At 44.7% G+C, this 13,524-nt stretch overlaps 1 protein-coding gene across 6 annotated transcripts in view; it reads right to left on the reverse strand.

Annotated features, from left to right (window-relative positions):
* Positions 1-278: 278 nt before the first annotated feature.
* Positions 279-13,524, reverse strand: part of Kdm5c (lysine demethylase 5C) — a 37,303-nt gene continuing 24,057 nt past the window's right edge. For 2 of the 6 annotated variants that reach the window (XM_055617950.1, XM_055617949.1), the window contains exons 13-26: positions 11,041-11,160; positions 10,736-10,930; positions 7,020-7,201; positions 6,817-6,941; positions 6,536-6,683; positions 5,760-5,865; positions 4,817-5,175; positions 4,084-4,222; positions 3,411-3,590; positions 3,112-3,249; positions 2,348-2,929; positions 1,994-2,063; positions 1,649-1,848; positions 279-1,373 (exon numbers count right to left, since the gene is read on the reverse strand). In XM_055617950.1, coding sequence (XP_055473925.1) covers positions 1,008-1,373; positions 1,649-1,848; positions 1,994-2,063; positions 2,348-2,929; positions 3,112-3,249; positions 3,411-3,590; positions 4,084-4,222; positions 4,817-5,175; positions 5,760-5,865; positions 6,536-6,683; positions 6,817-6,941; positions 7,020-7,201; positions 10,736-10,930; positions 11,041-11,160 — 2,910 coding nt within the window. In that variant the 3' untranslated portion in view covers positions 279-1,007. Of the gene's footprint in view, positions 1,374-1,648; positions 1,849-1,984; positions 2,064-2,347; positions 2,930-3,111; positions 3,250-3,410; positions 3,591-4,083; positions 4,223-4,816; positions 5,176-5,759; positions 5,866-6,535; positions 6,684-6,816; positions 6,942-7,019; positions 7,202-10,735; positions 10,931-11,040; positions 11,161-13,524 lie in introns of all 6 variants that reach the window. The other 4 variants (XM_055617948.1, XM_055617947.1, XM_055617952.1 and 1 more) reach the window with 3 other exon arrangements.

Raw genomic sequence — 13,524 nt, forward strand, 5'->3', positions numbered from 1 at the left:
ACCAGTGCCCATCAGTCTGAAGACAGGGAAATGGCTTGGGGAAGGAGCAGGATATCTTTTCCAAGGTTAGAGAGAAGCTGGTAAGATTGAGATCCAGAGCCCTGCTTCCCTGGTCTTGGCCCTGGCACTACCACTAGCACTGCAGCTGTTCCATTAACAGGCGAGGAAGGTTCTGCTCTCTTTTTGAAGAGAAATGCACTTCAGAAACATGTTTCTAAAAACATTCCTAAGGGTTTTATTTCTAACGAGGAAAATAATAAAATAAAATTAAAATAGGCTTTAGTTGGAACAAAGTTTCTTGTTATGTTCTGTTTTTCTTCTTTTGAACAAATTAATTACACACCAACAATCTTCTTTTATTACAGCGTGAACCCAGGAGGAGGAAAGGAGACAAGGGAGGATAGGAAGGAAGGGTTGAGGTGGGTGTGTGGACAAGCACCAAAAGCCTTCAGACCATAGGCAGCCCTGTTCAACCCCAACAAAATTCATTTCAAATAAAAAAGTGAGGACAGCTATGTGAAGTTTCCTCCTCCTGGGTGGAACAGTAAGGGAAAGGAAAAGATGAAGGGGAGAGGAAAGAAGTAAAAAGGAGGTGGGAGGCAAAATGTGAGGTGGGGAGGGAAGGTTAGTGTAGCATGGCCTGACCCAGGGCCAGAACTGGGGATAAGGGAGAGGTCCCCCAGTCTGCATGTGCCTGGATTTGTCTCTGGAATGGTGCTGGCCCAGCCCCATTTGATCCCCTGCCCACCTGTCTATCTGCCTCTGGTGTCTGGGAATGCTGGTTAGAGGTTACCAGGGACGCAGGACTCCAGGGGCCGGCCCCCAGGAGCTGAGGTCTGAACAATACCTTGGAGTCAGAATATAAAAGTCACGGTCTTGGGGATGGTGGTGAGGGGGGAGTCTCTCCACCTACCCGCCCACCTCCAAGAAGCAGGCTTGATGGTCAGAAAGGATCCTTGAGGCCAAGGAAGGATCTTTGTAGGGGTCTGTGCTAGGCTCAGCCACTGTCACAATTGTTGCCGAGATGGCTGCTGTGGGCAGGACATCAACAGCCGGGAAGTCAGAGTAGAGAAAGGGCCTAAGGTGTCTGAACCAGCCTCTAACACTGGTTCTAAGCCATCCTGGTCCTCCTGGGTGCTGGGGCTGCCATTGGTGGGGAAGGGTACAGGAGGGACCTCACCCCCAGTCTCCTCCTCCAGCTCCTCTTCCTCCTGGACTTCCTCAGCTTCTGGTCCTGAGCTCCGTACCCTCTTTGGCTCTAGCTCCTCTCGGGCCGGGTCATCGGCCTCCCCACCCCGATCCACCTTCTTCCGCCGTCTCCTCTCTAGGGCTCGGCCTCGTGTCCGATTCCCATGGCGCTCTGCCTTCTCCAGCTGTGAACACAGAAGGCAAAAAGACAGGCTCTAAGTGGGTTCTGGTGGTTCAGGGCTGTAATGCCTGTATTTGTGAGACTAAAGCAGGAAGACTGCCATAAGTTCAAAGCCAGCCAGGACTACAAAGCAAGTTACCAGGCCACCCAGGGCTATATAACAAGATCCTATTCCAAATCACCTCTCTCCCAAAAGATAAGCATCGGTAAGTAGTTAGGGCTTGAGAGCTCCCTGCCTGCTTGGCCAGACCTGGCCATGTCAATGACTCTTCTCCTTACCTCCAGAAGCGTGTGGACCCTCTCCAAGTCTGGAGGCTGCCCAGCCTGCAGCAGCTGCCAGATGCTATGATTCTCATCTAGGGTCACCTCAAGCAGATCCCCTTCCATCATAAGTTCCTCCAGTGGGGCTCGGGTTGCCTCGGGCAGTTCCAACACAGGGCCAGTCAACTGTGGTAATACCGAGGATAGCAGCTCCAGATCTGGAAGATGTGGGTTCGGGCTGGATTAGAGGTTGCCCTTGGTCTTATCCTACACCACTATAACAGAGCTGAGGACATCAGGGGTCACACTGGTAATAACCATTCAACATCCCACTCACACTACAGCTAGACCTACCTCTCTTACCTGAGCCCTCCTCTGTGGCTACCTTTTCAGGACTGGTCACACTGTCCCCATTCTCCAACAGCCCCTGGACCTATCAAATATCAAGATCAGGAAAAGGCAGGGGGTAACTGAACTGAAGAGCCAGGCCCTACTCTTCCTTCACCGACATGAAAACCTGGAAGACTCTACCTCCTGGAGAAAGGCAAACATGGGGTGGCAACAGAGAGCAGGGTCTAGGAACATGGACAGATATAGGATGGAACAAAAAGGCTAGGCCAAAGGACATGGAAAACTAGAGAACAGGGGCAAAGCTAGAGCCTATGTAGAGGACAGGGGACAGGAATTTGAGGATAAGAGCTGGGGTAAGAAGCTCACCTTAGGCATATTGCCAGTGCCCTCGCCACCATCTGAAGAGTAAGTAAGGGATTCCTCAGGCTTGGATTCAGCCTGTAGCCGTTGGCGGAGTTCAGCCAGCCGTCCCAACAGAGCAGTCACTTCCTCAGAGGCCAAAACCTGTCTGGCACGGCCTTGCCAGCTAATGGCTCTCTCTGTGAGGCACTGTAGAGCCTCACCCTCAGGCAGCCGCACAGGCAGTCTCTGTAGGGCTACCAGCAGTGCCAGGATGGTTTCCAAGCGTGGGCGCCGTGAGCGCATACATAGAGGGCACAGGAATTTGGTGTCCCATTCCCACCAGGCCAGCAGTGGGGATGAGGTAAGACCAGGCCTCTGGGAGCCGAGGAGGCGGGGTACTGTCACACACCGCCCATGGAACCAGTCCTGACACAGGTCACACTGCAGAGCTCCCACCCCAGCTGGCACTTGCCCACACACGCAGATAGAGGCTGTAGAGGAGGCCGTTGTCAATGATGCCAGTGGACTTGGCTTGGCTGAATTGGTACGACGAAGCTGCAGGATCCCTTCCTTTTCCTTCTGCTCCCCTTCTTTGAAGGCCACGATCTGCCATGCCCAGGAAATGGGGGAGAACAGGTAAACAATCTGATTCCTTCCTTCTCTGGATTCAACACCCCACTCCCAAACCAGGACAACTGAGCTCAGGAAGCAAGTGGTCTGCCCATAGTCACAGGGTTCAGACAATCATCGCCAGGCTCTTTATACCCATCTGTATCTAAGCTTCTTACCACAGAGCCTGGGTCCCTGAGGTCCTGCGCAGACAGCCCCAACAGCTCTGTGTCAGATTTGTACAACCCCAGCTCCTTCTCCATCCACCGGCTGCGTTTGGTGCTGTCTGAGCCGGCGTCTGCACACGGGCAGAGCACCTGAGGCAGGCAGACAGAGGCAAATGACCAGGCTTCCCTATCTCCCATATCCTCTCCTCCCCTCACCCATGACCCCTCAAAAAACTCATATTGTCATATAAACTACCTCAAAACAGCCAGTCAGACAAAAAGAGGGTATAGGTTAAAGTGCTAGACCTCACCTCCAATAATGTGTAGCAGGAGTTCTTTTTGAGGAAGGTCTTGGAGGCCTTCTCTCTCCAGGAGTGTGCTGTCAGTACCTGCAGCTCTAGCTGTCTCAGTTCTTCCAGCCCCACAGGAAGGTCCCGACCCACAGCTACGAGGCCCTCCAAGTCATCCAAGCAGGGATAGTGGTCACCATTCTGAACATGAGCAAGAGAGAAAGGCAAGTTGAACTTGGAAATATCTATTTTTTCATGTCTGGCCTGAGCTGGGAAGATGGTCTGCCCTCATACTCTCAAAGCAGAAACAACTGACACCGTCCTCAGAAATACTCTCCACCATGCATGACACCTACGGCTACTCACTGGTTCAGTCCAGGTAGCCAGTGTGTCTTCAGGGATACTGAACTAGCTATGCTTTTGTGGTCTTCCTTTTCTACCTATCACCAGGTAACTGTCCTTTCTACTTTCATAACACCTGCATTCTTGCTCTATCATCCTCATCCTGACCAGCACCCCACTTCCTTCAGGACAGCCTCGTAAATCCCGCTACCAAGAATACTGCTCTGCAAATACATTTTGCCTCCTCATATGTGCTCATTCCTTTCTCTAGCCATGAAACGCAGCATAAACGCTGTATATCATGTCTTCCAGCTACATGGAAAGTCTAGCTACAGATGGGGCTGGTCCTTACTTGGATCTCATCCACATCAGCAATCCATGCCCGGGCCTTAGCAAGAGCCTCCTTGAGAGACTGGATATTGGGCAGGTGAACAGGTATGTTTTCTGCTTCATGGATTATAGCCTCAAGTGTGGCTGGTGGATGCTTCTGCCTAAAGACAACAACAAAGAAGGGGTGGGGGAGCAGGCCAGTTTAGTCTATGGATCAGAGCCCAGCCTGATTAGCAGCTATATACGACTATGCAGTTGTCTTTCCTGCGCTTATATGTTGATAAAGATGGTTGCCAGGCTCTGCTTTCTTCAGATTGCATGCACCCATATATCCTCCGCCATAGGTCTTACACCTATGTTTGCCACTCTATCAGCCTGCTAGCAGTTTATATACTAACCACCTGTGTATCCTGTGACACCCCATGTGTGTGGCATCTTTTTACCTATATCCACTCATCTGCTTGTTTCCTGTGCTTCTGAGCATGTATACATGCTGACCTACTGGTACTGGGACATATACAGACACACACACTCCTGTTCTCTTCTGCTTTTCCATCATCCTACCTCTGCCTCTATGTATACAGACTTAAAAAGAAAAAAAAGAGAAAAGAAAAAGAGAAGAAACAAAAGAGCAGAGAAACTCAATATACCTACATAAGGGTATGATGGCCAAGGCCATCCATAGCCATTCTTTTCAGATACTCCACTAAATTTTGAAGGTAAGCAAAGTCAGGGAGGGGACAGACTGGACTTACCTGGCTTCCAGGCAAAGGTGGGCTTTCTCTTCCCAACGTTCAGCGATGGTCAGCAGCTCCTGAAGCTCTGCCTGGGCCTTGTCCACAGCAGGGCTAGGGGCTACATTGGCGCCTGCAACTAACAGTCCCCTCATGATGGCCAGGGTACCCCTTTGGGCAGAGGGAGCCAGCGTGCGTTTTACCTCATCCAGCCACCGTGCCTGTTCCACCTGCCGTTGAAGCTGCTGGGCTTCGGGTACCTCCACCCCCAGCTGCTGCCCTCTCTCCAACAGGGACTGCAGCAGCCCTGGACTGGAGGGCTGTGAGACCAGGGCCTCACGGGCCTCAGTCTGGTAGGCTTCTACCTGTTCCAGAATACCCTACCAGAATACAGGATGAAGAATAAACCCTTCAGTTAAAGGCACTTAAGAGGTCCCACCACATATCTTTGCTCTAGCACCTCCCAACACAATGTTTTAAGAAAAGGAAATCTAACATGGACTGAATTCTCATTCTCTGAACTCTAAAACACTAGTTCCTGTAACACTTGATCGTTCATTATGATGCCCCGTGGAATGTATTAAAATGCACATTCCTAGGTTATTTTATTCATGATTGACCAGAAATTTATACTTCACTTATCTTTGCATGGGATTCTGTTCTCAAAGCATTAAGAGATCCTCTACCCTAAGAAATATTATGCTGTATAAACCCTCATGCTTGGAAGAAGGCCCCCTATCTTCTCCATCCTACTCCTATTTTTATAAACTTTATTGATTGTTTCAGGCCCCCCAAAAAAACCCTTGTAATCTCTTTTACTTAGGCAAACCTTCCCTTGACTCAGCATATTGTACTCATATCCCTGCTCCCTGTTCCAAGTCCCAAATCTAAAAACTTGCTCCTACTTCCCACTATTTTCTCACACATGCAACCTACTGTCTTACCTAAGCCCATCTCTCCTCACCTTGACACCCCCAATCTGGTGCATGGCACAAGGCAAGTTGTTCATCTGGCCTAGAAAATCCCGTAGCTCAGCCAGAGTCATCTGTAGACCAGCCACCCTGTTGGGGCTACAGAGTTCCATATGTGAGATTTCAGATCCAAACCCAGACCCCTCCTTCCATTTGTGCCTAAATCATTCTTCACCATATCTCCTCTACTTTGATCTTGTACCTCAATGTTTCCACAGTTGCCTAGACTACAGGAAGGGTTTTTAAATCTAAGCATATTCATAAGATGAAGGGATAGGAGGAGAGAGGGAAACAGTTGGAGGGTGAAGGAGCTTATAAACTAGTGATGCTAACAGAAGCCAGACTTTATTCTTACTCCCCACCTGCATGGAGCTGGAGATAGAACCCACACCCTCATACTCTAGGTAAACATTAAGTTACACTGTTAGCCCCTATACTGTACAATCCACACTCTACTGCGACTATGCTCAATTTTTCTTGTTTGTGTTCTATTCTAGAACCTAAACTTCTCACAGCCCTCCCTGCCCACAAAATCCTTCAACCTATCTCTCAAATCTTCTATAGACACTGATAAACAGTTTTAACTTTTCTTACTGCTAACACTCCCCTCTATGAAAAGTTGCCTGTCCTCCTTGTACTTGCATGTGCTTCCTAGGCCATTTTTCACTTGGCAATTTCCTGCTGATGTTCCACGGAACCCATTACATGCAGAATCCACCTCTTATAAGACACTTTTCATTAGGTGTGGCAACACCTCACACCAACATACCCAGCTTCTTGGCCACTGACCAATCCCAGGGCCCGGGACACACAAGCCTCTGCCTCACTCAGGCAGTTCTTCAGTCGCTGTAGAAGCTCACTGTTAGGAAACCTTCGCTCACGAGCCTCAGATTCTAGTGCTCTCAGTTCTTCAAGGCCTGGAAAAAGAAAGAGAGCAGCAAGGAATAGGCAGCATTGAGTAAAGGCATAAGAAAAAGGCCAGGGACACAGAAGAGAACAGAATTTGTCTGCAGAGTCCCTCCAACCCCCCACCCTGCCCCAATTACTCACTGCGTTTCCGCCCATCTTCCACCTCCAGGGCCATTCGTACTTTGTTAGCCCAGGTGTCAAAGGACTCAGCTCGAACTTTCAGTTTATGCAGCATGGCAGGGAGCTCATCTAAGGTGTACCGATACCTGGGAAAGAACAGGAAAGAGCACATTTTAGCCCAACTTTGCACTCTCCTCCTTCCTTCAAGTAGGTCCTCGACTTACCGAAGGTACTGCCGGCTACTGGAGCACTTGCAGAGGTCATTGATGTGAGAAAGGCAGACAAGGCCATCTGGGCAGTCATAGCAAGCGAGGGCAGATAGGAAGCATGTGGTCTTGCATTTTATGCACTGACGTTCATCATCTGGAAGCAGCTCAAATGCCTCTCGCTCAGCCTCAGTGATACCCTGGGGGCATAAAACCCACATATTATTCAGAATCAGACAGGGTGACAGAAATCCCATCTCCGCTATCAAAGTAACTCAAATCTATGATAATGTTTGTGAAGATTTGAAAGCCAGAGTTCCCATCACTTCTGCCCTCTGTCAAGACCATAACCTCATAGCAGGGGTTCAGACGGATCAGGATTGACTGGATCAGTATGGACGTTAGGACAAAAAGAAAAAAATTATGAAGACAGAAAAATATGGGTGAGATTCAGATTAGGAGCTGGGCATCGTGGCAAATGCTTGCAATTCCAGCATTCAGAACACTGGAACTCAATGCAAGCCTGGAAAACATGGCAAGATAATGTCTCACAAAACTAGAATCAAGGACAAATGAGATGACTCAGCATGTAAAGGTTCTTGTTGCACAAGCCTGGCAGCCGGAGTTAAATTTCCAGAACCCTATGTTAAGATACAAGGAGAAAATGGACTCCCAAAAGTTGTCTTCTGACCTCCACAGGCTCACCATTGCATGTGTATCACCCACCCAATAACCAAAAACAAATAAATATTTAAAACAAAAATAAACAAAAAAGATTAAAATGAAAACAAAGGGACTTTTAGTGAGAGAATGAAGAATGCAGACCTAGGCAGCAGAGAGGTGGAAATGTAGTCTTCCTAGGAAACAATGCTGGCTTCAGTTACCCAACATTCACCATGTTCCAGATATTACTCCTGCTTAGCAAATGGAAACACTGTGTACCCAGAAATTGCAGAAGGACAAATGTGCTTTTTTTTTTTTTTTATAAAAAAGCAGTCCATGCCTAAAAATGAAAAGCCAAATATGCTGGAGTGACTGAAAGACAACTATCATGAGCAATTTTAGGAATTTTAAGAAGAAATGTTGGCTCCAATAACTTTGTCTTACATACCAACTTTAAAAACAAACCTCAAACCTCTGTGAGTTATGAGGTCAATGCAAATTACAAATCTTGCTCCACTGCTAATGAGGTTGTGACTGTCCATTCATCGTGATAAAATTATTTAAATCTTTCTGGATCTGTCTGCTTCTCTTGTCAACAGTAACTATCATCCTTGATTGTTCTAAGTATTTCAATTAAGAACTTAATAAATAAGATTATGGATTATGAAACACTCAACAAATATCATTAGCTCTAAGTTTTAGGCGAGAATATGCATCTCATAAGCACATCTCATTTTTACTAAGTATTAACAGAGAAAACCAGCAACTTATCAAAGTGAGTTTCTAACTGCAGACAATTTTGAATCCAAAGCTAGAGAATACTGGAAGGATGAAGCCCCTAGATTTCTTCAGATTACAGACAGATACATGCATCGTCTCCATAAAAATATTCAAAAATGCACATCATTTCTTAAAGACCTCATGATTAGGGTGACCAGAACTTATCTCTGAGTTAAGTCCCGAAGGTATAGAATTTTGTTCAAATGGGAAGGTAGGTCTCTATTCTTTTTTTTTTTTTAAATAATTTATTTAACTTTTATGTGTATTAGTGTGAAGGTGTCAAATCCCTTGGAATTGGCATCACAGACAGTTGTGAGCTGCCATGTGGGTGTTGGGAACTGAACCCAGGTCCTTTGGAAGAGCAGACAGTGCTCTTAACCACTGAGCCATCTCTCCAGCCCAGGTCTCTATTCTCATAATCTTGATTTTTGTTCCTTTTCATACTGTGACATAGCACAGGACCATCATTTAATAACATAGAGAATATGACACATGGAAAAGCCAAGAGATTTACAAACTAATACAACAAATGAGAAGCTCCAGACTTCTAGCATAGCTGAAGTTTCAATAGCTGAAACTTAGCCTATATCTAACACTCACAGCAAAGTTATGAGTATGTGTCTATATGTAGATGCTATGTAGCCTCGGCTGGCCTGAAATTTAGAGCAATGCTCTTCTACCTGCTTTCTAAATGCTGAGATTATAGACATGTATTACCATAGCCAGCCTATACATGAACTTTTAAACTAAAAACATATTACCCCCGAAAACAGGTCACTCAGAAATCCCTTAGGACCAGCATTCTTTCTAGTTTTTTCTTTCTTTTGCAATGCTGAAGATCAAGCCCAGTATCTTCTGCATGCTGGGTGGCACTCTGCCATCGAGTTATAATGTTAAACTTTCAACATCATCTCATGGAGGATCCTCATTACATCACTTCCCTATCCAGGCAGGTATAGCAATAGCCTCTCAGCCACACACAACTGACACATACTTATGGAAAAAAAATCTATTGAAGTAGGATCACTTTCTATTTGACAGCATTATTTTACCCAAGTTAATGGACCATTGAAAAATTAGGAAAATAGCTGAGGGCATTGGAAAGATTGTTCAGCAGTTAAGAGAACTTGCTGCTGCAGAAAACCTGGGTTCAGTTCCTAACACCCACATGGCGGCTCACAACTGTCTGTAACTTTAGTTCTTAGGGATCTAATACCCCTCTTTTGGTTGCAACAGATACTGCATACACGTAGTGGACTCAATATATTTGCAGGCAAAATAGCCATACACATAAAAATAAATACCAACCCCCCCCTCCCCCCCGTGAGACAGGGTCTTACTATGTAGCCTTGGTTTGCCTGGAACTCATTATATAGACCAGATTGTTCTCAAATTCACAGGGATCCACCTGTCTCTGCATCTGGGGTGCTGGGATAAAAGGTATGCACCATCATGCCCAGCCATAAATTACAACAACATCAACAAAAATCTTAAAAACAACAACAAAAACCAAAAGACTAGTTATGGTGGAACATGCCTATTAATCTTAAGCTCAGGAGATTGTCAAGGAGGATCAAAAGTAATAAGTCCCCAATAAATACATAAATAATAATTTCCTAAGAAACACTCCATATTTCAACCATCTTTTTTTTCATGCACCAATACTACTGACATCAGCAGTGGTATACTGCAATGGTAGTAATACAAACATCAGCTCACTCAAGCTTTACAACTATCATTACAAATATCACGCTTAAGTTGGGCGTGGTGGTGGTTCAGAGGCCAACCTGGTCTGCAAAACAAGTTTCGGGACAGCCAGGGCTACAGAAAGAAACCCTGTCTCAAAAACAAACAAAATTAAGCTTAGGTATTTATTACCATTTTATAGGGTTGGAAAGTGAAACTATCACTTATATTTTAAATAACTTAATGAAGTAACCAAAATGATCAGCAACAGGGGTTTCATATGCCTGCCTATTTTAATGGGCCATTTGCATAAAGGTGATAGCCATTGTAACCATAGCCTTGCAATTATTGAACAAATGTCCTTACCTCATTCAACTACCTACAAAGATAAACTGAATTCCCATTTTTCAGATAAGGAAGTGACATAGTGACATAAACTGACCTGTATAAAGTTAACAGGCACTGCAAGGACTGAGAATAAAATGTGAACCTCACTCTTTTCACTATACTCCATGAAAAAAAACTGCATCTATCCTTGGAAGTTACCCTAGTCTTTCCCAACCTTTACCAGGTTAGGATGCCTGATCAAAAGCTCTACCACTCACTTTTTCCAACAGAGCCTTTCGTAGACGCCGCTCCTCCTGCACCATAATGAACATCTCCTTATGTACAGCTGCTGCCAGATTCAGGTCCAGCTTCTCTGGGCAGGCAGCCATCTTGCAAATAAGCTCCTCATGAGAAAAGACACAGTATCTTCGTAGCCGGCGGTAGTGCTCAATGCACTGACGCCCAGCAGGCAGCTGTGGACAGGTTCAAAGTTAAAACTTGGCCAAGCCTGAAGGAAGCAGTGTCTTGACTTCCCCACAACCTTTCTGTTTCTCCCTACCAGCCCATCACACTTCATACTCACCCAGTCAGCAGTGCAAAAGTTGACTGCCTCAGCAAAATTGTAACCTTGGTTGAAACCACTGTGGTAAGCACGAGGAAAAGTGATAACAAATTCTCCTGCACACTGGTTTGTTCGAACAACCTAAGGGGGGGAAAGAAAGGCTAAAAACACTGAGATAAATTGAGGCCTCTCAGTTGTTAGCAATTTGACTGAACAGCAGGGTCCTAAAAGAGAGAAAGGAAAGCTTCAGGGAACAGAGTATGACAACAGAATCTTAGGCCTCTGCTCTGAAAGGTAATCTGAGTCACAGCAGGCAGGAAATATATTCATCAAATCACTTCAACTTTCCTAGTATTTTTTTTTCTGAAACAGGGTTTCTCTGTGCAGCCCTGGGTATCCTGAACTCACTCCACAGACTAGGCTGGCCTCAAACTCACAGAGATCTGCCTGCCTCTGCCTCACTGAATACTCGTATTACAGGTATGTGCCATAGCGCCCAGCTATCATTTTTATATTTTCATTCTATTATTTCTAGTACTTATTTTCTGCAACTTTCCCCCACCCCTTTTCACTTTTGCTATTAAAATTTCAATGTCTCAAGAGCTCAGTGGGTTCTCTATATTCTTTTTGAAACAGCATATTGCTTTTCAGGTTTGCAGTCCCACTTATTCAAGACACTCAGTGGAAGCCCCAGGTAGAACCTAACCTCCATATATGTTTTTCTTATACATACATACAAATGAGAATTTTATGAGGCCTTCTCATCCTAACAATGTACTTTTTGCAGTCTGAAGCATGACAAAAGTGGCACCTTTTCCCTCTTTTTACAGATATTAGCAACCTCAGCATATAATTGTTTTCATTCCTTAAGTTTATATTTTTCACAGAAAAAAAGAAATACAGCATCTCTTTGTCATATCTGACCTTCCTATATCACTCCTCTTGCAATAAGGACATTATTATGTAAGACAAACGGTGTTTGAAAATAAGCACTACCATACCTTGGCAGCCAATCTAATAACCAAGGCAGACTAAGTGACTAACAATATGGGTAGCATCTAGAGCACGGCACAGTGGACAAAAGGACAATTAATGCCTCAGGTAGGAACCTTAAGACAGAGCATAGTAACATGAAATCTCATTGTTCTACTCAGAATAGCATATCATTTTAAAGTAACTATTCATTTCTGGAATTTCTTACTAAACATTTTTGGGTTTCAATTGACCATGGATAACTAAAACCATAGAAAGTAAAATAATGAATATTTGAAGGTGTTAATGGGGTTTATTTTCCTTTTAAAGTTTACTCCTCTCTGCCATGCCTATTTCTCCAAGCTGCTTTCTTATATTTGGTTCTACTTTTTTCTAGGTTTTGTTGTTGTTTCATTTTGGTTACTTGATAATCTGTGACAGCCTACTTATTTTTGAGAGAGAAAAATAAAAGGTGAACTTAGAAGTACATAGGTAACATTTACCAACTTCTGAGCTTCACTGCAGGATGATCTGGACCACTTATTTTGGGAAATTCTAAAGAGCTTTTTCTTTTTCTTCTTCTTCCACCAGTTAGATTGCCAAATTCTCCTTCCCCCCTAAAAAGTACTTATACTTTCTGTCTGCAGAAAGCGACCCAGCTGTCAGCAAGTTAACAGCGATTAAGGAAAGTAGCCAGGATCCAGTATGCATACAAAGATGAATTCTATTATTTTTATTGTAATTCTACCTTTAACTGTACTAAGTATCCCTAGATCTCAACCCTCTGTTCTAATTTCTGCAGAAATAAATCTTTCAGAGTGAGGCAATGTCACAATACCAGACACAAATGATGGGAATCTCAGTTTCCCATATAGGCATGAAACCATCCACCATTATCCCCGGAATGCCAGGTTTTATTAAGTACAACTCCTAAGAAATTATAAAGTATTGAATTACATTGATTCTTATGTGTTCTCAGCAGATAAGAACAATTGTTGATCTGGCAAAAGACTTGAGTTGGGTTCTCAGTACCCACATGAGGCAGTTCACAACCTCCTGCAACTCCAGGTACAGAGGATTAAACATCTACTGGCCTCCAAAGACAGCCCCTCTCTCCACCACAAGCGTGTTTGTGTGTGTGTGTGTGTGTGTGCGTGTGCATGCGCGCACACCCCCCTCACATATACACATAAATAAAAGTAAAATAAAAGCAATTTGGGGTGGTTTTCTTTTTCTTTTTTTAGTTTTTTGAGAAAGTATTTCTCTGTGTAGCCTTGGCTGTCCTGGAATCACTTTGCAAACCATGCTGGGCTCAAACTCACAAAGATCTGCCTGCTTCTGTCTCCCTGAGTATAAAACTAATTAAAAAAAAAAAGGTTGAACTGTAGTGTCTGCTTTTTAGTGTCAAGAATTTCATTGTTGGGTTGGAGAGATGGCTCAGAGGTTAAGAGCACTGGCTGCTCTTCCAGAGGTCCTGAGTTCAATTCCCAGCAACCACATGGTGGCTCATAACCATCTATAATAAGATCTGGT

Source organism: Psammomys obesus, unplaced genomic scaffold (assembly GCF_907164565.1).
Source record: "Psammomys obesus unplaced genomic scaffold, mPsaObe1.curated_primary_1811, whole genome shotgun sequence".
Classification (NCBI taxonomy): Eukaryota; Metazoa; Chordata; class Mammalia; order Rodentia; family Muridae; genus Psammomys; species Psammomys obesus.